Source organism: Hippoglossus hippoglossus, chromosome 5, assembly GCF_009819705.1.
Source record: "Hippoglossus hippoglossus isolate fHipHip1 chromosome 5, fHipHip1.pri, whole genome shotgun sequence".
Classification (NCBI taxonomy): domain Eukaryota; kingdom Metazoa; phylum Chordata; class Actinopteri; order Pleuronectiformes; family Pleuronectidae; genus Hippoglossus; species Hippoglossus hippoglossus.
The window spans coordinates 27,661,733-27,689,666 of NC_047155.1; the positions used below are offsets into that span (position 1 = coordinate 27,661,733).

The 27,934-nt window shown below is 41.2% G+C and overlaps 2 protein-coding genes across 4 annotated transcripts; one reads left to right on the forward strand and one right to left on the reverse strand.

Moving 5' to 3' along the window:
• Positions 1-62: 62 nt before the first annotated feature.
• Positions 63-27,934, reverse strand: ptpdc1a (protein tyrosine phosphatase domain containing 1a). Of its 3 annotated transcripts, none has more exons than XM_034585712.1 (10): positions 27,930-27,934; positions 12,413-12,507; positions 10,668-10,839; positions 10,305-10,385; positions 10,001-10,119; positions 6,357-6,494; positions 4,568-5,682; positions 2,606-2,791; positions 1,198-1,308; positions 63-1,114 (listed from the first exon to the last, which is right to left on the reverse strand). In XM_034585712.1, the coding sequence occupies exons 2-10, from the start codon at positions 12,495-12,497 to the stop codon at positions 1,004-1,006; spliced, it is 2,118 nt and encodes a 705-aa protein (XP_034441603.1). In that variant the 5' UTR covers positions 12,498-12,507; positions 27,930-27,934; the 3' UTR covers positions 63-1,003. The 3 variants fall into 3 exon arrangements, with proteins under 3 accessions (XP_034441603.1, XP_034441601.1, XP_034441600.1); XM_034585710.1 differs by lacking the exon at positions 27,930-27,934 and adding an exon at positions 18,167-18,366; XM_034585709.1 differs by lacking the exons at positions 12,413-12,507; positions 27,930-27,934 and adding an exon at positions 10,984-11,339.
• Positions 23,403-27,562, forward strand: barx1 (BARX homeobox 1). Its single transcript, XM_034585713.1, has 4 exons — positions 23,403-24,055; positions 25,234-25,525; positions 26,293-26,377; positions 27,040-27,562. Exons 1-4 carry the CDS (start codon positions 23,854-23,856, stop codon positions 27,205-27,207), a joined length of 747 nt encoding a protein of 248 aa, XP_034441604.1. The 5' UTR covers positions 23,403-23,853; the 3' UTR covers positions 27,208-27,562.

Genomic DNA, 27,934 nt, shown 5'->3' on the forward strand with positions numbered 1-27,934 from the left:
ATACTTTCTCTCTGAGTTTTAAGCTGAACCATTGAGCCAGAGTGAAGACCACAAAGACACAGTTGTGCAGTCAGTTGTGTTTAATTGTGTAAGAAGTAGGTACTGTAACAATGAAAAATAGTGCTTGTTGAAAAGTCCCCACAGTATGTCTCATGTGCTTCATAATAATATTATTTTTATCATTATAATAGTCATTAGTGTTCCACGTTCAGCGTGTGTCAGCAGAACTACATTACACTGAAACCATAAATGAGATGAGTGAGGAGAGAGGCAGCCCACACACGCACAAACTCACACTCACACACACACACACACACACACACACACACACACTGAGGCAGACATTTTGCTAAATGCAGCAGTGGAGGCAGATTGATGTTTTACAAATGCATGTACGACAGAAACAGTGAGAGGTTTTTCGGTGCACACAGTATTAAGGACATATGATTGATTTGGAGAGCAGATGCAGTGTGGCCTGGTGTGTTTGCATTGCCATAACAATAGCCACAGTTTGCATCAGACTAAAAAAAGCTTGCAGCTTACATTCTACAGGATCAAAGCAGCCTTGCAGCTTATCATCAGGTTATAGTTATTCAACTAGTCTCTGCATTTCAAAAAGGATCTGAATAAATAAGACACATGGCAGCATCTGCACAGTGTAAAACATGTTTTGGTTTAAATAACCCCCCCACCCCACCCAGTAGCTTTAACAGCTGAGTTACACATTTAAATAACATTTACATTAATATCACGAGAATGCCTCGGTCATTTCCTATCCACTAACAGGTACACAAATATTACAGGAGAATAGACGACAAACAGATGCTTTCAAACGCTGCACAGTGGCACATTAACACAGAGGATGGCAGTGCTTGGAGTCTAATAAGCGCTTCAAAGAACAACATAATCAGCAGAATCTGATGCAAGGAACTGGCTTCAAATACAATAATGCCCAAAGATGAGGAACTCTCCCTGTTGTCTGACCCGTCACGCTGAGGCTCGGTCAGGCTTCATTCACTTCCACAGCTTTGTCCCGCAGCTCGTGAAGAATGGGAGTCAGGATTGCTTTAAGTGTCGTGTATAAAGACTCGTTCTTCTCTGAGGCAGGGTCAATCTGGAGATCAATAAATAAATGCATTCATGCAATACAAATATGCATCTTAAGGTATTCAATATACAGAATCTAATGAAACTCACCTTGGTAAACACTTTGATTGTTTGCTTGAGGAAACTGGTCTCCACCTCCTCAGGCATTGGCAGGAGATGAGCAGCACAGTTGAGGATGCAGAGTAAAGTGAGGCGGTGACCCTGTCAGTGAAGCATGTTTGAAGTCAGATCACATGGAAACATTTTCCCTTTAACATTTTAAAAGCAATAGCAGTATCACAAAAACTATATGAATAACAGACCAGTTTTCATAGTCCATTATAAATGATGGCAGCATCATTCAGCATATTATATTTCATTTCTTGGCAAACGTAAGAGCTGACTACAGACCATCAGACCATATTAAATACTTTTAACTAAATCATAAAGACAGGTAAATGTAAAAAAAATGGACCTGTGCAATCTTATGTCTCCACACAACTTAAGCGCAAAGCGAAAACACTTTGTATTTTGTATCACTGGCTGAAATATGTTCAGAGGTCAAGGCGGTTTTTTGTGTGATTATATGAATGGCAGCAGATTCATGTGGTTGTGGTGTATGGTGGGTTTACAGAGAACACAACTGTATCTCATCTGTGGTTACACAACAAAATCAATTTGGTTAAGATTATAGACAGAAGATGGTTTCGGTTAATAGAAATAATAAAGCTGTTCTCATGTACATGTTTTGTATATGTAGATTTCAGCACAAGCATGGGGGGGAATAACTGATATTCGCTCTACATTCCTGTTTCCCGTCCTTTTTCTGTAGCAACTATAAACTTCAGCAGATTCATTTTCATTATTTTGCAGTTTTATACAATAATGCAAGGGAAAATATATTCCAAGCCCCTTTGTCCCGACTCAAAAATATGAAACAAATTAGACTGTTCTGAAGACTCTTCATATAAAAATAATACAATATCTAGTATATGTTTGATCAATATGGTCAGATGGTCAATATGCTGCTACATGACATAATACACAAAAAATATCTTTGTTTTGACATCATTGTTTTGTATTTGCATTCTGCCCCATGTCAGTGGATTTCAGCCCTTTTCCATTCTCCTCCTCTCTGTGCTCATATATAGTCAGTATTTTATATATATATATATATATATATATATATATATTTATTTCCCAATAGAGCTGTTTTCATGTACGTGGAAAAAGTGACTGAAAAATTGCCTGTTATGACTTTTACAAAACCTTCTACAACTTTGTCAGCTGTGTTCTGAACTGGTGTCTCGTTGATTCAATTACATCATTATTCTGTCACTATGAACTACCTTTAAAGAATTAACAATTAAAACACGACATATAACATTTAGCAATATAATCAGGATTATACATTTTTTTACCACAATGAAGTTTTGCAACAGTGAGTTATCCAGCTGGCTGAAGCTTCTGTGTGTCAGGTGAGTGTGTTCAGTGTTTGCTTGTGACAGTGATGCTGTACCTTTTCCAGAGAGTCAAGGGCGTTCTGTGGGTTTACCGTCTTCCCACTTAGAGCTGTTATATCCTCACTGCTGATGACTGGATCCTTGAGCTGCTCCAGCCACGACCACATCAGGCCGGAGAGGACCAGAGGCTCTGTCTCCATGCACAGCCTCTCCCATGCCCCCTCTCTGGAGTTCAGCTCTGTCTGCAGGTCACGGGAGAGAGCAGTGTGACAATGGGCTGACTCAAAGAATACGGCTTTTTATCACGGATAACATTCAATCATATTACATTGTATTATATTATAGTTCTGAGAAGGCCTGGGCAATTAACTGAAAATGTATTGAAACCGACATTTATAACTTCGAACCGTCTTAATCTTGCTCATGTCGGTTAATTCGGTGAATACTTTGCCCGATGCATGCATTCACACACGGTCGGTCTCCACTATGTTCGTTTTGCAGTGGTGGCACATGTACCTTGTACCGTGCAGTATTACCCTACTGCATGTCCTCCCTCCACTGATCTGCACTCACTTTACAAGTTAACAATACACACCATCACTAATCAGAAGTCATTAGGACACGTAAATAATATAATCGCTCATTAGTCGTAATCAAGTTCTGAGTATTACACAACTCTATTAGGGATTGTCATTTAATTTTTATTTAAAATAGTCCAACATTAAATATAAGCTCTGAATTTATGTTGTGTGGCATAAACTTGGAAACTTCACTCCATCATACTGAACCGTGAAATTAAATATCTTGAATCCTCTTCTGCAGTTTTGGAGACAGTGACCAGGGGGAGTTTGTCTCTTCTGATCTTTTGAGTTCTAAGAAGAACAACAGGGTACTCACTTCCCTGAACTACTGGTTGGTGACTAAAAGGAACCATGTGAAGCCCTGGATGCAGCTTCAAATAAGTCCCACCACAGATCTCATATTCAACTTGTTGCTTCCTGTTGATGCTCCACATCTCCATGGTGGTGCTCTGAGAGCTGTCTGCTTTTTCTTTTTCTTCACTGTTTTTTGTTATTTTCTGGTACAGCCTGTTGATCCCTCTCTCTGACACCATAAAGCATTTAAGCTTTGGGACTGACAGTGACAGAGGAGTGTGAGGACGTTTTTCTTTACAGAGTGAGAGTAGGTGAGAGATGTGGAGTAAATGATCTAGTTGGTCGGGAATCGAACCGGGACCTGCTGCTCAAGGCGTATGCATCCTAACCATTCAGCTTATCAGGGCTTAACAAGTAAATGAACACTGACTTTTACCAGGACTTCCTAGCACATATTACTTCCCACTGATGTAATTAATCAATGACACAGACCAGATAAGTATCAGGAAATGAATAGTTAATTTGATATTTTCTTTAAATTTAACTGAAATTGAGACTTGACAATAATGAGTTGCTACTGGAGCTAGCAGTAGTGACAGAGGTTTCCAAACGATTTGAATGGAATTGCCAGCTCAACCAGACTCCATTGTTATGTCTCACCATCCTGCAACCAATGCTGTAAATACTCTTGTTTTTCTGATGTTCTCTGTTACACATGAATATGGGCTATACAAATAATATTTGATTGATTGAATCACATACAGAAAAGTTATAGCTAATATTAATGTCTATGGCAGACCAGAAAAAGTATCTAGGCGACTATAAATGAAATCAAGTCTCAGCTTCTAAGAGCCTTTAATGCCTTTTTTGATTGATGTGAATTCAGTGCTTTTTTGAAGACTTTAAGACCTCCATATATCCTCTCTAGAGAAATCTTATGAGAACTCTCATGAGCTCTGACTGGTTTACTGAGTGAGATGGAGTCTTGTCAGTGCCTCAATATTGTGCAGCAATCAATGCAGGACTAATACAGTGGTCATATCCTCCAACTGCAGACAGGTAGATTGGAATCATACCACTAAACAACACTTTCCAGTCAAACAGTACACTGCTTGCGTGTTTGCATGTTATGGAGGAGCCTACCTGCCACTGTGAGACCTTGGAGGTAAGATCTTTGTCCATCACGTGCATGGCCAGGACTTTGGCCACCAGCAGGCGTCTGCTCTCTGGAGCCAGCTCAGACTGGAGGGTGATGAAGGGACCCTCTGTGACAATCGCTCTCTCTGCTCCGCCTGCTGATGTGTCCACATCTGGCTGCTCCTCACTGGTTCCACCTCTGTTATGGGTTGATAAGGCTGGCAGTGTGGCGTTAGACTGGGATTTTCTTCCCTGCTCTACTAGATCTAAAGACAAACTCTGAAGCCCCTTATGTAACTGCTTATTTAAAAAGGGAGACCAAGTGTCTTGCCTTGCTTCTGTATTTGGGTCCTGAAAGCTGATAATGTCCTGAGGAGAGAGTTTACACAGTCTAGAATGTTTTAAGGCTGCAAGGTTGCTATGAGACAAGGAATGTTTGAGCAGGTAGTTGAATGGACTGATGTTCTTCAGATTTCCTAAATAGTGCTGCTGTGGTGCGAGTTTGTGAAGGACACTATCACTGTAGCTGAGGCTCCTGCTGTCAAACAAAGATCTTAGAGGGCTTCCTACATGCTGCTGCCTCCACAGAGGGTCCAGGTCATTATCACTGGTGAGGGGCTGATCATGTGAGGATCTGGACACTAGAGCTGGTGAGCTTGGAGGATGAGATAAACAAGGTGGGACAGGAATCCCCTTCCCTCTCATCTCCTTCCCCAGCTGCTGAAGGGCCTGCTGGGACACAGTCTTCTCCACCTCTGCTGTGAGGTCGGGGATCTCCAGCCACCTCTGCTCGATCACTGTTTGTCTGTTGGCCGCAATGTCGAGGAGGAGCCTGCACACCACCTGGACAATTTTTGGCACGTTCTTCATCTGCCGAGCCTCATAGCCGTGCAGCAGGTGGCGCTGCCTGGTGAGGTACTGGGACAAGGTGACGGCGCTCGCTCTGGGTTCTGCACAGGAGAAGATGCTTCTGAGGGGAACCAGGAACTGGGCAAACTCCCTGACACACAGCAGCTGCCCTCTGGTCTGGATGGAGTTGGGTCTCTTGGCTCGCATAAACAGGATGGCTTGGTCAGCACTCATCCGAGATGTGAAGACCAAGTAACAGGCCAACAGCACACCTATACAAGGACAAATAAACTAGAATTACAACCCCACCAACCAGTTAAGTTGAAGTTTCTGTCCACACTCATATAATGAAGTGAAGACTTGTGAATAAAAGAACTTAAGTGTATTTTGCCATAAGTGTATGAATTCTTCAATTACAACCAAAAACATGTGTAGTGAGGTCACATTGACCTTTGACCCCCTAATTCTAATCACTTCATATTCCTATATGCCTGTAATTCATTATAATTGATCATATTATCAGCGTTTCCCACATAATTCATTCAATCTATGTAGCGGGGTGCACGTGCATTCACACTAACATCACTCACACACGCAGTAGATTCCAACTGACAGGTACACAGACAAAAGAGTGAGAGTGAAACTCTCGTGTAAGAGAGCTGCATTTCATGCCACTTCTGGCTATGTGCTCAACTGCAGCTGACACTGAGTTCTGACTGTCTGCATGGACGGTAAAAGCTTTATGTAGCATGTGGCAAATAGCGCTGCACACACCTACACAATCCAGCAATGGAGCCAAACACCAACTTAGAGATCTATCTGTTATTATGAGAAGTGTAAAACACATGAACACATAATGCTCAGGCCACAGCTGTCACCTGTACAGACACATTAAAAAGATATTTGAATCAGCATACATGAGGATTTGACTGCTGGTGCTACGAACCTGTTCTTCCAAGACCAGCATGGCAGTGAACTGCCATTTTCCCTTCTTGTACGGCAAATGACATGACTTTCACCATGTCAAGGATCGTAGTCAGAGACGCCACGCCATAGTCCTTCCAGCCAAAGTTGTAGTAATAGACTGAAATACACAACAGAGAATTTAGTTAAGAGCTGTTCGATGTCTTCGCCATGGAACACAAAGCATTACTGTATCTGTTAAAGTGAAAGCCTTTTGTCATTCAGATATAAACTATTTTACATTACAGAGGACTCATTGTAGCATTGCAATCATACACTGTTGGACTCATGATGGACAGTTCAAAATTAGGACTATAATTGAAGCAGCAGGAACAGGGATCAACTATTTAACTCCGTAAATTCTTCTTTCTTGACAAAACCAGGTGCCTACATTACCCACAAAGCCACCTGATGCTTACGCTGGTGAGATCGCAGGTTTTTCTTCTTCTCTAATGACATCATTTGAGGGCGTTTGTCAGATTTCACACAGCTCTTTCAGGGGAGACAAAAGGCTTAATCCACCTTCTTCAACATAATGTAGATATGGTAGATCTGATATGAGAATAAAATAGGCTCTTTTGCAGTTTTTCCTGATTAATTAAATTAATTTGAACATGTTTGATTAGGTGGTATCTGAGGTAATACATGTTAAAGTGAATTTACCCTGTGCTGCTGCAGCCTTTAAGTTCATCCGACAGCATTCAGTTCAGATTTATGTGACTTTCACATAAAATGACTCCGTTGATTATTCAGACAAACATGTTCAATTTCTATCACATTTCCGAAAAGGCTGAGGTGAGCTCTACAGATTTGTTTGTTCATAAAACTGAAGAGTGAAGAATTGTCTGTGATAAAGTAACAAGCCAGTGTTTATAGTGCAGTCCTGTCTGCTGGTGTCAAAGAAAAGACAACACCGTGCAAAAAGCAGCTGATGATGAGGTGGAAAAATCTCCAGAGAGGTTGTTAGGAAGGAATTTAGATTGCAGCCCTCCACAGACCTCACAAACGTGGAATCTGTCGGTAATTACTTGGTTACTAGAGACCACATCATATTCTGGATGAAGGCAAAACACAATATTGATTGTAATGAGGAAAATAAAACATACCTTAGTCTCTTGTCTAACAACTACTTTTGCTACTCAGCCTCTTGTCAAGTGCTAAGATGCAGAGTAAATGTTTTCCATAGAAACTCATTCATCTTCTACCACTATTCTTTAGTCCTCTCTAGAAATATGGAAAGAGCTACTTCATATTCTTTCACTATATTATTGAGGTCTCAGATAAGTAATAAAAGTCCTCACTAATATGATAATCTGTTGCTAGGAAACATCTCCAGCCGCATCCACCCACGATGACAATGTCAACACAGAATCCACTGCAGCAATAAGACGCTGTGACAATCCTTGTTATACAAGATGAGAACTCTGTTTCATTGACAAATATTCAGTTTAGAGCGAGAAGGAAATATCGAATGGCAGTCTATCAACTCTAGGACACTATTAGACATGAAGATAGCTTGTTAGTTGAGCCATATTATTGTGTTCCTGTCTGTAATGATCTGCAATAAACCAATACTTGAAAAGAAATGTATGCAGTTTTGAACCATATTTCTGGGGCTTGTTGTGATAGTTTATCATCATCACTTATTCACATCTTTTTACAATGTTTACATTAATTAGGGCCCGAGCACCTCCGGTGGGAGGCCCTATTGTATTTCGAAGGATGTGTATTTCCCTTTTGGGGCTTTTTCAGGGCCTAGACATGCTCAAATTGTTACCAAAGTTTGCAGGGAATTCAAAACCCCAAAAAGTAATTGTATTCTGGAGTAATTTGAAATGGGCGTGGAAAAATGGCTCAACAGCGCCATCTAAGGAAAAGCCCCTCAGTTAGCTTTCACCGATCTTCACAAAAATCGTAGCCCAGGTGTATCATGACCAGACAAACAAAAAAGGTCAGAGGTGCAATTGGAAAAAAGCAACAGGAAGCCCGCCATTTTGACTTTAGTGGCCATATTGGCCATTTTCCACATTGTTACTTTGACGAACTTGTCCCAGGGCTTTCATCAGATCAACTTCAACTTCTGGGAATGTCATCTCAACAAGATGGAGATATAAACTACCTTGGTATATTTGATTTCATCACACGCTGTGACCGTGGCGTGGCATCAAAGTTTGATTACACGCCATCAAAACATGAGGTTCTGTATCTCGGACATATTTGGTCCAATCGAGTCCAAACTAGACATGTAAGACAAGAGTCCCGGCCTGATGACATCTACACAGAAATCATGACTTAAAATCACAGTGCCACCTGCTGGCTAAAGGAAGTGACATGTTTCATACTTTGATGAACTGCTCCTGGCTGCTTTACAATAAACAGCTCAAATGAGCTCAGTCAAGTCATTGGACCATGGTCAGAATTGTGACATTTCCTCAAACCGTGTAAACATTGAGGTGCGGCGAAGGTTCATCCTTCGCCAAAGGAGACGATGTTCTCATAACTCCAGTGTGCATTGTCCTATCACCGCCAAACTTCTGTCCCATGATCAGAGACCAAGCCTGAACAGCTCTGTGTGTCAATAATTCCTCAGTGTCATTGCCCCACCTACTGATTCGCCATGAAACAGGAAGTACTTTGTAAATCTACTCTGCACTATCCAACCGTCTCCGAACTACTGACCTATGATCACAATCCTGACCTGAACACATCCATATATTAATATTAGTTCAGGGTCATAGCGCCACCTACTGATCAGTGTGATAATTAAGTTGTTGTAACATTGTCCAATTGACACAAAATTGCTCACGCTACATCAGAGCCCCTACTTGAACAGATATATTAGTCTGTAGGTAATAATAGTGATGGCGCCACCTACTGGCAACAGGAAGTAAGCTTTGTTTTACAACTATCATGCGATTTACATAAAATGTTCACAGTGTGATGTGCAATTGATAGCGTGGACCGTAATGAGCAATTAGCAGGCAAGGATCGACATCACGTGACGGACGCAGGAAGTGAAGCGTTTATCCTTGCCGCAGTGCGCAAAATGCATGTAACGCGGAGACGTGCGCTTGGTCATTGATCGCTTTCTCCACCAACTGCAACAGGCTTCGAAATGCGTGTGCTCGGGCCCGTCAGTGCTACAACGTAGCCCCAGTTTACTTTATTATTTGAACTATTCATTACTAATTTACTTTGTTATTTACAATGTTTGCTCAACCTCATAATCATATGACTGAACACCAATGTACTCTAGTTTCTTTTTTAAGTTTATGTAACTGGGCCCAAAAATAACAGAGTCGGGTACAATAGATGGAAACAGGAAGTACCGCAGGTGGGAGCAGGATGTAGCCACCATAGAAGGGCTGGGAAGAGTAAAGAAAGTTCTAGAAACTTGGTTTAGATCATGTTGACCTCCCCTAACATTCCAATGTAATGTTACACTATTAAAAAAGAACCAATCCAATAAATCCTAAGAAAAAGATGAGTGGAGACTCAACGAGAATCTCACATAAAAGTGGGTGCGTTTGCAGATTTTCTTCACTATGGTCCACACAGAATCAGGTTTATTTTGGTCTCTGAACCTAATAAACTCTATTGAAATTACAGTGTGTTGGTGAGACTCACTTCCTGCCTCCATGAAAGTCTCGGGTCGATAAGTGAAACCGCTCTCCTGCTCCAATGGGTTCCCACAGCTGGCGTGTTCTCCGGGCCGCTGCAGGTTGATGACCGTCTTCAAACCACACCTGGGTACAGCAACAAGTCAGAGTCAGTGAACAGAGTTATAAACACAACAGGACAGAAGTCCACAAGTCAACACATATATTCACAACAACATGTCACAGCAAATCCAAGAAAAAATGTAATCCTAGTGAAGTTTTAAATTATAACAATGTGTTAAAGAAGAAGAAGAAGAAGAAGAAAGCTGTACCTTTGAAACTGTTCAATTACATTATATTTCTCTATGATTTCAGTTGAAGGCCTTGCCATGGCTAGCAAGTTGTCAGTAATCCTGTAAATGGAGAAAATGTTAAACAACCACCACCAATTTATAACAAAAGTAAACATCATCAAGAGCTCAGGTTATCACATACACACACACACACACAAAATAAAGATCTGTCATGTTCAATTATTTCAATGTAACATGATAACGGTGCAAAGCAACAACCAGGACAAATGTATTGACTTTTCATGTAACTATCGATGTTGACGTCAGGGACTAACCGAGTGCAGCACTAACAGCAGGAGAAACATGGAGTGTGAAAGTTGGTGGTGAGACAGACTAACGTACCAGGATGAGTAGAGCCCTTTGATCGCCTGCTCCTCATTACTCCAGCGAGAGGGGTTTTCATATTTACAGGCTTTTCCTCCACAGGCCATGGAGCACTGCATGTGGCCAGGGATGACGTGCCTCAGGGTCTCCCCCATCTTGGTGTACTTTGCAGTGGGGACCCTCACATTGGCTGGAGAAAGAAAATACAACAAAAAAAAACAAAAATAAGAACAACTTGACAGTATTTATCAGTACGATTTTGAGATTTCCTTCCAGCTTAAGGCATTACAAAACCCCTGACTGCTAAAACTCAGGTTAATTCTTTTGCGGTTACATCTCCTGGTCTTGCGTTCAGTGGGAGGCTGAGGCTGGTTCACGCTGACGGCCACCATGACTCTGTGGGAGGAGGAGAGGACCTCCAGGACAGAACTGCATCTGCGTTGCAGGACCTTCAGCAGGATGTCCGCGGCAGAGTGCCTGCGCTCATGCCTCCTCATGCTCGCCATCATCTCCCCAGCAAAGGAGAGTCGTCCTCGGTGCTGCTGCATTTTGCGGCTGTGAGCAGCTCTGTACGAACAAAGCCTCCTGACTCAACAGCTCTATGCCCATGGTGAATCATCGCACAACAATCACCCGGTGGCAAAGAGAGGCAAATACAACAAATCGGTTCATCAGCAGCAACATTTGAAGTGTCACCATGACAACCATCTCCAATGCCGTCAGTGGGAGGTGCGTAGATGGGGACGCGCACACACACACACACACACACACACACACACACACACACACACACACACACACACACACACACACACACACACACACACACACACACACACACACACACACACACACACACACACACACACACACACACACACACACCTTGTAACTGAAAGGGGAAAATGACAGATGTGTTTAAAAGGCCAAACATCTGGTGGTGTACAGCCCTGACAACACAACGTCAACCAGTGTTTACAATGAAACACCTTTCTCTTCTTTTGAATGGACCAGCAACAACCAAGTGGTTTACATAACACAATATGTTATATGTGGAGATGTAACATTTCTATGAATAACCCATCAAATACTGTTAATATGAAACATTTGTTTTTTTCAGGGCTACATCTGCCAAATATCTTTTATCCTATGGTCTAGAAAATATTGACAGTGGAGGAAACAACCGAAAGCAGAGTGACACTGATCATTTGCTTATTGGAACAAGCTTGATTTGTTTTACATTGCATACATTTTTCAAATATCACTGCAATTGTTCGCTTCTACGACCAACATCTTGTATCCACGAAGACACAACTATATAACTGTAACACAGACATTGTGCTTGAAGCCCACTCAACAATTGAGCAGCCAGTCCAACAGAAGGGTTGTTTGTGTTTTTTCTCCAGTTGTAAAAACAATCAGGAAATTGAACACCCATCAGGAGGGCCACACCAAACTGATTCTAATCTTCCTGATGGCAGACATATGTATAACATAGGACACATTCCATTACTTTCCAATAACAATTTTAGCACATACTCTATACACATTGAAAATATGACACTAAGGATCAACTTTTTTTTTTTAAATCACTGTAATTTGTTACAGCTTAATTATTTATTTTCCGGCAAATTACATCTATTTAGATTTTGTATAAATTTAAATATTTCAGTTTTAACAGTACAGTCACAAATCATTTCAAGTCTACAGTCGTCAGCATGAAGACGCCCAGTTTGCCTTGTGTTGTTTGTGCGTTGTCTTACCTGTCTCCATCTCTGTGCTGATCTCTCTACTCGCTCCAGTCGTGGAGTAAGGCAGGTCACTCAGGACGCTGACACCAGCTGCCATGGCAGGGGGGCTGAAAGGTGTGAATAAACATTGTGTCAAAGGCAATTGAAAAACAAAACAAAAGGAAAAACAAATGATGTCCCAAGCACAAGCTTTGGTTGTGCTGATTACGCAAACAAGGTGCGCACACAAATGAGATACGAGGAGCGTGAGCGACGTTGCATGGCAGGACGACCCAGGGGAGAGAGGGAAACGTGCAAACTGAGCCACCAAGTCAGCAGCTCGTGTGTCAGTCTGACCACTGCACCTCTGGGAGCAGGTGGGCGTGCTCCGGGGACGACAGCGGGAGCTGGGAGAACATCTGAGACCCACGCACGGCACGTGGAGAAGCCTCATGATGAGCACACTCCCAAGAGTCCTCATCACACCCAGTTCAGTTCAGCACTGAGTTCAGGAAGATTAAATAGGGCTGATTTCTCCCAAGGCTGCAGCCACACTTATCAATTATTCAGGTCAACATATCCACCAGCGATTTAGAGCAATACTCCACTATTACATGTGATTTATGTAGTCTGATATCACAGTTGTGTCAGGTAGATCTCCCAGAGTGTCGGTTTAACTCCAGGGACCAACTGTTTCTCATGTTACACCCAGAGCAACAATGGCCCTGCAGCACTTGTGCTAACTGGTGTTGAAAGAAGGAAACTGTGCACCTTCACAGGTCTCTGCCTCACTGGGGTCCATTAACAATTGAGCAGGGCCTGTGTTCCTGACCTTCTAACTTTTTGATGGCCAAACAATTCCCTGACCTTTGCTTTTTTTCCTTCCTCTTTGATAAAGTCAATTAGGAAGTTTTCTGACTATATATAAGAATAATTCTTAACTATGTCACTGCTTTTTAAACTAAAAACGACCTGAAAGTGCTGAACAGATTTTTTGATTTCAAACCCTCTGATTTCCCTCTAATTTATATTAGCCCAGCAGTAAGAATAAGAATAATTTGCGCAATATCATTTTCTCCAATGCAATATAGTTAAAGTTCCATATTGATAACGGCATTATGCATTGTGATAGCACTGTGAAGGGTATGTACTACTTCCAAAAAGGTCTGTCTGTATGTGGAACACATATCCTCCTGCAAACCGTTCATCTTATCGGCTTCACACTTGGCATGTGTATTAGTGGCCCAGTGAAGTGCATTGTGTGGTGCGAGTTTGGTGGACATGCAATACGTTCAAATACGTAACAACCAGCAGTGTGCCTTCAGTCTGCTGACTGAGTTGAACCTGTGTTGTTCTACGTCCTCTGATAAACTACAGTGGTGAGCAACTGGTTCTAAGTGCAGGTCAAAATCGGCACCAGACCATTTTGATAATCTAATTATTTCCATTTCACCATATTATCAAATGACACAGACATTCACGCGGGTGCTCATCTCTGTCATGGCAACAACATTCAGGTTTGAAAAACAGTTTTCTAGATTCACTCTGCAAGATAGACTGATAGCTGTTCTCCTGTGTTCATGCTCCGCAGCTTCTTAAGAATTATTCCTTGTCATAATTGAGCCCTCCTCAAACAGTTCTACAATTTGAATTTGCTTTATTTCTGTTCATGTCTGTGGTTTATAAGTTTGAATGATTTACTAAACTGCTGTTATTTTTTCATGCATTGCGTGTGAGCTATTTTAGAGGTCTGCAATGCATTCGAAACAATCTTCTGACCAAAGAACACAAATAAATAAAAGCGTTGTAATTTTACAAAAAATAAACCATTTGTAGGGACAAAACAAACATTTGGCTTTTACTTTTAAGACAAATTGCCAAACAAGAAGTGATTGTTGCTACCATGATGAAGATCAGATCCAATCACGGGTCAGTCACTTATGTCCGTGGTTTGACCCAGGTGCCGACCACTGCTTTGGTTTAGAACACATGTTCAATTCGGTCAACAGACTGAGAGTTGGCATGCTGCCCTGCCCCCACTGATTGAGCACGGGTCACCTGTTTATTTGACTTTTATTAATATTGAACTTATGTCGTGACCAGTTTGCATGGAACTTGGCACTGCACTTTCCCTGGTCAATTTATGAAAGACATACAAATTGTGAAGCTAATAAGATGAACTGTTTGCGAGATATGTGTTCCACATACAGACAGATAGACATTTGTGGATTTAGTAGGTTGATACTATGAATGTAAAATAAATAAAATTAGCAAACAAATCTTTACAATGAAATCAAACTAATTTGTGATCAATTGCATTTTATATTTAGGAAACAATACTACAAATAGTAAGGACAAGGATATATTGTACGTAAGTACAAGAATTTCTCACTAAGTAAGTCATTTAGCTCTTTTTCCAATGTTGAACACATTTTATGAATATGTGATGTAAACTGATCTCAGATTGTTACTGCTGCCAAAGTAGAGACAAGCACTTAATGTCTGATGCGGTCATTTAACAGTGTGTGGACAATATCTTGAATAAAAGACATTAGAGAAGTAAGTTATAATTCCGATAGCCATCACAGAGTCTCCTTGTGTTATTGAAAATAAACAACAAACAGATATAAAAACATCTGCTGCTCTTTATCATTTGTTAATTAACTGTAAGCTCTTGTGTGGATCATGGAATCTGATTTTCCAGTGATTGATTTGTCAGTAGTCTGGCTGTTGACAGGTTTTGATTGAGGTGTGCAGTTACCATGGTGATGTAGCTAAGAAGTGAAGCACCATTGTAGCCCTAAAACCCCAGGGTCAAACCTGAAGTGACCTCACTAACCACAAACCCTGCTTCGCACTACAGGCCACTGTTGTCTGTGAATAATTGATGTCGTGAAGTTAGAGCCTGACTTTTTCCATCCACACAGTTTTGGGACTTCTACACTGTAATCCACACTTCTGGTTACAAACTGATATGGCACCACAAACGAGTATGACACTGGTTGAAGCCTGTCCAACATTACAGCCGGAAAGAAGGCTATCCAATCAATTCAGCAGTCTGTGCGCCTGGAGCCTGACACCACTTGGCATTGTTTATAGGACGCTCCTGATAACAAGCTCAAATAAACCTCTCCACTCAACCACTAATCAAGAAATTCACAACACTTCTCACATTGTGGTGGATCCATACGCTCATGTCCACTGGGGAGCCAGTGTGTTGGTCATGAGACGACAGTGTGAAGCCTGAGAGATGCTTTCAGAGATGCTGCTAATGAGTGTGGGATGTGAGAGTCATTTCCACTGAGTGTGCTAATAAAGCAATATGGCTGACAAGATGGTGCTCTCAACACCATGTTTAATCTGTGATAATGTGTGTGTGAAGGGAGCCTCATCACACAACAGACAGACACAGCCTTCACAAGACTACAGCAGAGCCATCTGTCTCAGTGGGATCAGCGGAATCGAACTCCAAACAGTGCCGCTGTGGGTTCAATGAGCTACTTAAGGTTTTCTCACCTGGCTTCACAGCTGCTTATCAGCCACTACTTAGAAATCTAGTAGTGTGGTGTGATGCTGCCTTCAAATGCGGTCATGTGTTCATGAGACGAGGGGGGGTTCATATGAACGCTCCCTTCTTGTTGCATTCACAGAGCTCTCTCGGAGTTCACAAGCTGCGATGTGTTTGCTGACCTGTTTTAGATCTGGAGGCGGCCATGGAAGTTCATTCTTTTGTTGAATTTTATGTTAACATATAGTCACTTTGGTAGAATACAGTTTTTCATATGTCCAAGGGAAGTGTTGATTTTAACAGTCTAATCTCTTCATATTGCTTATAGGTTGTGTAATGAACATATAATTGTCAACATATAAAAATCTAATGTTTGTCATTCTTTGCTCATAAAGAATAGTTGAAAACCACAACTCTCACTCAGGAGCAAGAATCAGTCTTTAAACGTAGAGATAATAATGTGACATTTATCCTGATAACTATCAATATCAACTGGTTGTCATTTTTGCTCATATCATGCAGCCCTAAGCCACAATGTTAATATTAATGTCCATGTTGCTGACTTCTCAGTGCTGTTCTCATGACTTAACCACGTGGACGCTAAGCACCCTGTACATGACTCTCCACATTGTAACCACGAGCTCCTGAATCCCATTAGAAGGCAGAGTGTTTTACTAATTCTTAACCTAATGCAGCTTCGAGCAGGTCTCATGATTGAAGCCTGATCAATGACTGGAAGTGCTTTATCTGCTAATCATCATTTCTCCATAAAAGATTTCAGAAAGCAGACTTAAAGCCATGCCTTCAAACAATGTCTATACATGTTTCTAAAACCCAGATATGCTGGTCTATCCAAAGGTCAATATGAGCAAGAACTAAAAACTGTACTATTTATGGTACTTATATATACTAGATGTGTTACTAATGATTATTTTCATTACAGATGTATTCTATTCGTTTTTAATGATACACGTTGGAAAATGCTCAATTAACTTTACAGAAGTGGCCAATAATCCCAAACCTAAAAAATATTACACTCAAAATGATTTAGGACAATGAAATTTGCTAATCCTTATCCTGGTGAAACTTAAACCAGAGAACGACACTTTGTCAACATTTTTCCTAATTACAGCAACAATTAATTGCTTATCAAAACAGAAACAGCTTTTTCACCCTGATGATTGACTTATCGATTAATTGATTCAGCTCTATTACATGGGGAGTAGAATTTCAAAAAGTACATAATTTAGACATATACACAACTGTTTACATAAGACCTCCATCCTATGAATATTTGTTCTGTCTCTCCATCACAACTTCTTCTTAATACTGATAAACATAGGCATGTGTTTCCTGTATTTTCCTCATTACTTATAAACATTGATGCAGTACCAGATTATAAAAGGTGCAGCATCACACATTAATCCACCATTTACAATATCTGGTCACTCAGATTGATATGGGTTAGTTCTCTTGCAACATCAGACCAGTAAGATGCTCTAATGTTAACAAGCAACCAGTAAGATTTGTAGAATTTCTAGAATCTAGCTGGAGGCGGCTGTGGCTGAGGGGGTAGAGCGGTCGATCCCAGTCTTCCCCATCTGCATGCCGAAGTGTCCTTGGGCAAGATACTGAACCCCGAATTGCCCCTCATAGAAAAAGTGCTGCCCATAGATGCACTGTATGAATGTGTGTGTGAATGGCAATAACCTGTACTGTGTTTGAGTGGGCATCAAGACTAGAATAGTATAAATAGCTATAGGAATACAGAGCATTTACCATTTAGAATGCATATGAGGATTCAGTTGTATGACTGTACTAACTCAAAAGCCCTGGTGCATGCACAACAGAAAGTGTCAGTTGTTTACACTCCCAGGGAGAATGAGGATGGAGAATATTAGAGTCGCAGCACAGATCACGTTTTCGAGCTGCAGGTAGAGACGTGATGATGATGAGGAGGAGGAGGAGGAGTACACACCCAACTATGTGGCAGTGTGAGGAGGAGGAGGAGGAGGAGGAGAGGCAGTGACAGGCAGCGTGCCTCACACTCTTCATGTGTCAGCCGATCACATTTTATAAGTGAAAAGTCATCAGCTGTTGTTGTGTCACAGCTGAAAGTCACACGGCTTCTCCACAAACACGCTCACGCCATATTAAGTGTTATGAGACGCTGGGTGTTGATGCTGCTGCTACACGACTTATCAGCGCTATAGCTAACTAGCGGACACTCCTCTGCATTAACCGCAGCTAGCATCGATGCTACATGAGAGATAACTTACCGTTTCCTGTCGTCGGAGTCGGACGCTGTCTGTCAGGTTTCTGACACAGTCAATTCATCTCTATGGAGCCACGTTTTATTTTGTCGCTGGTGCGAACCAGGCCGGGGGTTTCGACTAGCCACATCATTAGGTTAGCTAAGTACAGCTAGCATACGAGCTAACTTAGCAACCTGACATGTTGTCATGTGGGACAGAACCTGGTCACGTGACCACAGTACCAGTAAAGATCTGCAATTTTAATTCTGGTATTTTAACACTTTGGAAACTGGAGATGTTGATGATCGAAGGCTTTGTGTCATTTAAACTGGATTTATATTTGTAGTGTTATTCAGTCCTGCAACAACTCCGCATCTGTATATTTGTTGATTTCTTTTTTCGTTTCTCATTCATTTTTCATTCCCTTGTGAGTTTTTCTTAAATAATGTATTAAATCCTAGTACTCCGTAATTTTAGAATATTCTTATAATTAACTTTTATTTTTTAATAATTTGAGTCTCTGACAGTTGGTTTTATACTGATTGACGTTTTGTTTTACACTCATGATTCTTCTAATCCAAATGTAGAGTTGTCCAATTGACATCCTAACACATTAAGGGATATATAAACATATTAGGTTATCATTTATTAATGAGTCCACACCCCTGAGGAAAAATGTGCTGCCCACGATTGTCTTTTCTTTCTCTCTTGAGAATAAATCATCTTCTTATTTGAAGATTACTTATGAATTATTAAGGAACAAGAGACAGTTTAGATCCAAGACAAATGATCCTGACCAGCTCCTCTGCTGTGCTCACAGGCTTCTCAGTTTTCTTTACATTTGACTTTAAACACTGAGACAAATATGGCTCACGTGTAAGCCTATCAAGTTTTCTTTTTCAATAAATTTAATTTTGAAATAAAGATCAATGAAGGGAGACAGAAATATGAGCATTTAAAGATATTTAATAAGGACCAGGCTGAGACAAGAGGAAGGCTACCAGGAGCTCATGCAGAGGAGACATGAGTAACTAAACTGCAGTGAGGTCATAATCATTGTCAGTCACCTCACTACAATCATTTCAACTGGACAGTCCGGAGACAAAGGTTACAACATGCCTGATGAGTTATTATGAAAGCAAATGCAACAACTCAGTAGTTTAACATTTCAATAAATCCACAACTGAGAGCTAATTAAGATTTGTGTGTATAATTGAACTATCTGCTGAGATACGACTTTATTCCCAAACACGAAAATAAGCAGTGCTCAGTCTACCAACATAGTGTCTTTGTTACACCTTGTTGACACAATGAGGATCCCTGCGAAAAACCGATGAGTTGATGAGAGTGTATCTTTTATGAAGCTCTCTGGTGTAGCCTAGTGGCAGTTCATTAAGATGATGCAGTTGCTGTGACGTTCCTCGTGCGGTGTCTGCTTTTGTTAGGGCCTGAGCAATGAATGGTGCAAGGGTCCTATTGTTCCCTTGAGTTTTTCAATCAAATCAAAAACCTCAGAGAGTCACATGTGAGGGAGGCCTCTCCCAGGACGGGCAGAAGTGCAAGAGATGTCACGTGTAACAGAGCACATCAACACAATAACAATATGTACAACATTAATGAGAAAAGGCCGTGTTGAAGATCAATGGAGAGATGTATCAATGTTTAAAGTATTGACAGACAGGTTGAAAAAAAGATATATTTTATGGTCGCAGCCAGAAGGAGATTTGTATTTACAGTTTACAGTATTTACTGTGTGCCTCTGACCACATCTCAGCTCTGACCTCCTCCTGTATTGCTTTGGTTCCTGACAACACAAATCTTGCAGTAATAAGTGGTTCCAACTTTTAAATGGAAACTATGGATCCTGTGATTTAGTCAGCAATGAATGAGGGATTGATAGTTGGAATATGTTGCCGCGAGTAGCAGAGCACATCCAGAAAATAACAAAACTTACAACAGACTTATGTGTCTTATTAGACATATAGCAGTATAACTAAGAGCTGGTCCGAGGCCGACACGAGCCAGCTCTAACTAGAAGGTATATCAAAAAGGAAGGTTTTAAGCCGAACCGAGATGATTCCACAAGAGAGGAGCTTGATAGCTGAAGGCTCTGACTCTCTACAGACTGGAGCACCAACGATACAACTGGACTCAGTCAGGCTGAGCTGAAGAGAAATGCACTTGCACACACGCACACACGCACACACACACACACACACACACACACACACACACACACACACACACACACACACACACACACACACACACATACGGCTGATGAAGTTGAGAACTTCTTGTTGCAGGTGTCAGCACAATAACATAAAAGTATTACAGGTGACTTATCCTCTCCATACACAATCGCAATTCTATTGCTTTGAATAATAATTTGTTTCTAAAATATTTGTATTCCTTGAAAAATCCTAAAATGTATATATGCTCCTTCTACCTATTCCTAAAAAATAAATCTATGCAATTATTTTTCAACTACTTGACACATCCCCTGCTTTGCTGGAAAGTCCAGTCCCAGTGAATGTGCACTGTTTTTAAGGTTTCACATAACACCTTTCCAAATTAAATACTGGACAATTGGCTTATACATAAGTGTCACAAAACCTCCTGGCACGTGTGTTGAACTGAGATTTAAAGGTCCAGTGTTTAGGATTTAGGAAGATCTATAATTAAACAAATTTGAATATAATATTTATAATATATATAATAGTATTATAATCACCTGAAAGTAACCATGAAACCATGTTCCTACAGTAGCCCAGAACCGACAAACCAAGGCCACCATAGCTTCTCCTACACACTAGGAAGAGAGGGTAAGGGGAGGGGTATTCAGTTTGTTGTAATGTGCAGCATCACCACTAGATGTCAATAAATCCTAAACACTGAACCTGTAAAGGGAAAACAAAGAAACCCTCCTCAGTCAGCAGATGAACGTAAAAACAGCTGTATATATACTGTAAATAATGAAGTACAGTGACATTTACAAAAGCACATTTTGAGTGGAGGGGACATTAAGGTAAAAACTGACAACAAATATACAAATACATTATAACAAGTACCCTCAGTTACAGTCAGCCATGCAAAAAGAGTGGTGGAAGAACCCATTTTAAAGAGGAGCTGATTCCACTCTATGCTCAATATAGAGGCTGCACTTTGTGGTTCTTTTGAATTGTAACGTGTTATATAGACACCCTATGAGGGAAGGCGACAAACACCTTTCAGTGTGATGTGCCACAATTCAACAGAACCACAAACTGTAGCCTCCAAAATGATCATAGAGGTGAGTCATCACCTCTGTGAAAGAGTTTAAATGAAACTTGCTGCATGACTGATGTAGTCTGCATTAGTTTTGCATTAGCTCATACACAACAGAATTTTTAAACAGTTGAATGTACGTAAGCAAAGACATCAGCAATGTTCAGCACTTTGCCATCAGGGGTTACCATTACATGTACATAGAGTTCAAAGACACACATTGTAGTGTGCAGAGGTATTTACAGATACACAGAGGTGATCAGTCTCCTGCAGTTTCAGAGGTGGCCACTAGAGGAAGACATGTTCCAACAATGGAGTTTATAAAGGGCTGAAGGCAACATCAGCAAATTCATTAAATACCCATCTATTGTCAAGGACAACTCGTTTCAATATTGTAAGAGGATGTTTTGAGTTGTTATTGAAGAAACTACAACTCTTTTGAAGGACTCGTGGTGTTGTCATCATGATATTTGCTGTTTTTTAAAGCCTACGGTTTCCTAGTCACCTAAAACTGCTATATTCTTGTCATTTGCACATGATGTATCTGGAAACCCTACCTGGCAGCGTGCAGTGAATTATATTGTATTGTTTCAGAGATGTACATTTGATTTTAGCTGATTCAGTTATATACACCATCACCAGGATGTTAAATAAGGACTGACAGGTTTTGTGTGGTGTCTCCCTCTGAATTGTGTTAACATGTTGACTATATTTGTCACGTCCGCTCTGCAGGCCCATGTGTAGTGTGTTGTTTACTGCATCATTATTAAGGGAAGGGTTAGCACAAAACATGATTTTAAAAGTTTCTTAAAAAGTCTGAGTAGTGTACAAACAAACAGCTCTGAACCATTCAAAGGTTCTTCTGAAGCGGTTTCCAGCTGCAGAGTTGACTTTAGGAGGCCGGAGCTTTTCTCAAAGCGGTACTGAGACATGCTAAAAATATGCCGTGGGAGATATTTCACAAATTCTGGCCAAATAACCGCAAAGGAAAAAATCCCAGAGGTGCTCTGAAGTGGATTTTTTAAAACCAGAATGATATATTTCTTTTTGAGCTGCCTCAGTGGTTCGGTCTGACACATGATGGGCTTCCATCAGCTGAGGTTTGATCACTCTCTGATGATGTAGCTTCATGTCCAAACGTTTTGGGCAGAAAACATCATAATTATGTCATTACTAGATTTAAATGAATAGGCTACTAAGTTTGAACTGAACTGAATTGAATTGAATTGAATTGAATTGAATTGAATTGAATTGAATTGAATTGAATTGAATTGAAATTAACTGAAATTAACTAAATTTATTTAATTGAACTGAATTTAATTTAATTGAACTAAACTGAACTGGACTAGACTAAATTGAACTGAATTGAATTGAATTGAATTGAATTGAACTGAATTGAACTGAATTAATTAAACTGAAATAAACTGAACTGAATTCAATAGAAGGGAATGCCACAAGAGAAAAAAACATGATATTGAATTTCCGATAACTTTCTTGGTAAAACATATATATTGTGCAAACTGCAAACTTATGTGTGACACTAAACAGACCTGATTGCATGCAACACCTTATTTTCTGTTTGATACATATAGAGCCTATATTAAGCATGAATTTCCCTAATAACTGATGATATATTTATATAATATATTATCAAAATCAAATCTCTCTCACTCAATAGTATAAATTAATGGATTACCTATTAGTTTATAGAAAAGTATCAGCTTTTTTTCAATGTTACCTTCTAACACGAGCTTCCTGTGTTGCATTGTATCATTATTATCATCATCATCATCATCAGTCTAATGGCCTATTGAAGGGCATGTGAGAATGTCCTGATTTCCTTGCCTTTGCATATAGATGCATGCAGCAGAGACGGCAGCAGTTTGCATGTGACCGGAGCTCCGCAGTGAGAAAGAAGCAGACGGACCCTGAGAAGAGGTGGAGCCACCACCGCACTCATAAAACCCAAAAGCTTTTTCCTCAACTCACTGTCAAGGTGACGCGCTCCGCAGCTGACAGATGAGCTCCGACCTCCGCGGCTCTCTCTCTCATACACACACAGAGACACACGCGCACACATAGAGAGAGACACACTTACACACGCGCGCACGCACAAAGCCACTGGGCATGAGCGCAGCCGGGCTAACGGGAGCTTTTGGTCACAGGCTTGTTCTCCGCTCCAGATTTCCTCTCCCAAAATAAGTGTGGTCTGAAGTGACGCGTAAAAACCCGCAGAGGACGCACGGAGTCGCGGGGACTACATCTACCTGTGGGCCACTTGTTATGTTTTATTTGTTGGCCTGCTCCAGCACCTGAGGATAACTTTGCTCTCCATCTCCGGACTATAAAACACAGGGAATATGACAGCCGGCCTGGGCCACTGAGGGAGCGCTACTCGGCGTGCAGCACTTGCGTGTCTTGTTGAGGCCACGCGCAGCCACAATATGCATCATCATTTGGACATGGGGGCGCATTACTACCCTCCGGACCTTCACGCCGACCACAGGACTCATCGCTACAGGAGTTTTATGATAGAGGAGATCCTGACCGATCACCCCGAGCACAAAGCGTCGGCTCCGGCCGGGGAGCTCCTCAAGTTCGGGGTCCAGGCTCTGCTGTCCGCCCGGCCTTTCCACAACCAGCTGGGTAAGAGGCGGCTCTGACGGCCACTGTGACTGGACTCGTGTAAAAGTGACTGGATTCAAAATGTAGAACAGATCATTCTTACTGATAATATCCATTTTAAATTAGATAATAAATCACCAGTTATTGAATTTAACTGTTGTCACACGCGGGCTTGTTTTTAAGACACAATGATTTGTGGCAATGGAGCAAAAACACGGACACAGCGGACATTTGTCGAACAAGATTATATCTCAGGTAAAAGCAGCTGCATTAAGTATTAATAATTTGAAGAAAAAAAATACCCAGCAGCTAAAAACATCTTAAATGTGCGACTTTTAATACGCCCGAGTTTTTAATGTGCGTGCGTAAAGTCTGGACTCTGTTGATCTCCCGAATATATCAGAAAATTTCCTCTGATTTAAAATAATTAAAATTGGAGATGTTATAATATTTACTATTATTATTTCAGTGTAGAATTTTTTTTACCTTAAGTGTGTTTCTATACCTTCAATCTACAGCTATAACCTTGTTCACAGAAGAAAACCACCGCCAAGTGTGTGTCTGTGTGGGTGTGAGTGTGTGGGTGTGAGTGTGTGTGTGTGTGTGTGTGTGTGTGTGTGTGTGTGTGTGTGTGTGTGTGTGTGTGCGTGTGTGTGTGTGTGGGTGTGTGTGTGTGTGTGTGTGTGTGTGTGTGTGTGTGTGCGTGTGTTTACATGGAGATGAGCTTGGACATGAGCTCCAGTGTCTACAGGCCTGATTATTGAAGGATAAACCAGGCTCTGATTTGTTTAATGATGATCATTAATGATCATGACATGAGTCCAGCCCGGCTGCACACCAACCCATTTGGATGAAAGTCCATTGAATCAGATGTTTAATTTTTACTTGATATTTAACGCAAATAACATAAATACTAATAATAGTGACATCAGGATAATAAGGGGGTATCTTCTAGCGTTTTAGACCCAAGTATTGTTGTTGTGTGATGTCAGTGTATTCTCACTTTTATGATAAATGCATCATATTCTAACAGCTGACCTGATCAGTCTGTATTTGATGCCATGCGGTGTTGGTCCAGTAACAGCTTCACTTGGGAGCCCATAGATTAATGTGAATTCCACCTACAACAACACAATGACGGGTCCATATAACACAACCCTCTCTCCGTGTGTGTCTGTGTTGCCTCTCCCAACCTGCAGTGCTGAAAGCCGAGCAGACGAGCCTGCTCAAGTTCCCCATGTCCCCGCTGTCCTGCTCGCTGGGCTCGGCGCTCGGCCCCCCGCTGCTGTCCGTGCCTCCGGGCCTGCAGCTCGGCCCGGTGTCCCACCACCTGCCGCTGGACCTGCACCTCCGCGGGAAGCTGGAGCACGGACTCGACGGAGGCAGCAAAGCCAAGAAGGGCCGCCGGAGCCGCACCGTGTTCACCGAGCTGCAGCTCATGGGCCTGGAGAAGCGCTTCGAGAAGCAGAAGTATCTGTCCACCCCAGATAGGTGCGTGTTCACTGTGCTTCTATAATACATGTGAGCATCAGGGCTGTAGATAATAATAATAATAATAATTATTGTTGTTGTTATTATTCTTATTCTTACTATTTAAGTTTTATTAAGATTTATTCAGACAATTTGACATGTGTAGATGTTGTACTACTAAAATAAAAAAATAAAAAATACACCACAAAAATAAAGAATTATTCCCCACACTTTAAAGGAGATTATACAGACTTCTGTTCACTCATTGTTCAAATTAAACATTAAATCCCTCAGCAGGGCATGAAAGGGGAGGACATTGTTAATGTGGCTCTGTACACTTGATAATAAAACAATGGCCAAAAGATGCATTATTAAATTCATTATTTAATGTAATGTTTTAATATGTTAATGTTATATATTTTATGAAGTAAATATAGATATTTTATTATGTTTTAAGTTGTGTTTTTTTTACTATGAAATGTAAACTTCCACCATGTTGCTAAACTCACAGTCACACACACACACACAGGTAAAAAGAAACCACCCAGCAGGACATGAGCTCATAGTTTTCAGTGGCAGCTCTGGCCCTGGTGCCTGTAGCTGTTAATACCCAGCAGTGTCCCCCTATGATTAAATGCTGTGATGAATAAAATGTGACATAATTATTAGAAACAACTGACAGAATTCAATTATTTGCCCAACCAGGAAAAGAGCCCATGAGGTTTTTTTTGTTAAAACATACAAGCGATTGGATGACGTGTGAATGCTTTGGATTGTGTTCTCTACAGAATAGACCTCGCCGAGTCTCTGGGTCTCAGTCAGCTGCAGGTGAAAACATGGTACCAGAACAGACGCATGAAGTGGAAGAAAATCGTAAGTCATTCCTCATTGTCCATGTTATTATGATGATGGTGATGATGATGATGGTGATAATGATGATGATGATGATTGTAGTTGTCAACAACAAACAATAGGAATTATTTGCATGGTGTATTATGTCCGCAGATGTTGGTGAAAGATGTAGTTCAGTAAAATGAGTTGTGTACATGACCCTGGTGCGTGAGAGACAAAGTAGATCCGTTGTTGTGTTACCTGTGTTATTCACTTCACTACAAGAGATTTTGCTGGGTTATGTGATATATGCTTAGATTAAATGAACAAAAGTTCTGTATTAATACCTTTAACCTTGATACTCCTCCCCATTTATATTAGACACTGTCTTTTGTTGCCGTGCTACATCTATTGCACGTCTGTCCATCCTGGGAGAGGATCCCTGGCATGTGACTCTCTGACATTGCTTTGTTATTTCCCTATTTAAAGGGTTGTTTGGTATTTTTCCTCACTTATATCGAGGACGAAGGACAGAGGATGTCACATCTTGCTTATCCCTATGAGGCAAACTGTCATTTGTGAATATGGGCTATATAAATTTGATCGATTGATTGAAAATTCTGTTGGTGTGCTGCTTTTTTGACGGCCACTGATGGGAGGTCAGTTTGTTCTTGAACCTTAACCTAAGTTTACTGCTCATGCAGGTGCTGCAGGGAGGAGGCCTGGAGTCGCCGACCAAACCGAAGGGCCGTCCGAAGAAGAACTCCATCCCCAGCAGCGAGCAGCTCTCCGAGCAGGAGCGGTCTGCGGCTGACGCTGAGCATCAGTCTGAAGGTTCCAGCTCCCACTTAGACAGCACTCAGGAGGAATGACGGGGCCTCCGAGCCTGCAGACACTCTTGACTATATGCAGGGCCCCTGCGACCTACACTATGCACATTCTGGATGGGACCAGACTCTATGGCATGGAGAAGATTTTTGTGGATGCCCAAAAGACTTTGAATGGCCCAGCCGAATTTGTGCAAGGCAACACTGACCAGCAGCCATGTGTTTTTGTTATAGCCCGACCATGCATTCCCTCATGATGAACTTGCTGCTGTAGAGGAGGGAGCTCAAACCGCTGCAGTAGGTCGACCCTTTTTATTCTAAGGATCCACACTCACTCATCTGTTTTGCATTCCTTTTGTGTAACTGTGCTATGTTTAATTATTAAATATATTTTCACTAATGCTCTTCTCTGTTTATTATAATGGACATATAGAGGTTTAATAAGCTTTTAGTCTAGTGTGTATAGTGCACACAAGGATGATGATGATAGCTTACAGGCTCATCAGTTACACACTGACATGTTGACGTGCTTCAGGGCCTAATATGGTTACATACCTTCTCAATAAGTAAATGTCTTGTTGATTCCTGACATCATTTACTGGGTATGAGGTCACAGACTATACACGTGCAAAAACAGAAAGAAACTCACACATTCAAGTACCGGACATGTTTCTTGTGTATGAGGAAAATCAGGCAGGCTTTGTGACAAACGTTTGTAAGTGGTTTCCTAATTCAGTGTTGTCATTATTGGATGTAACCGGGGCCACGCGTC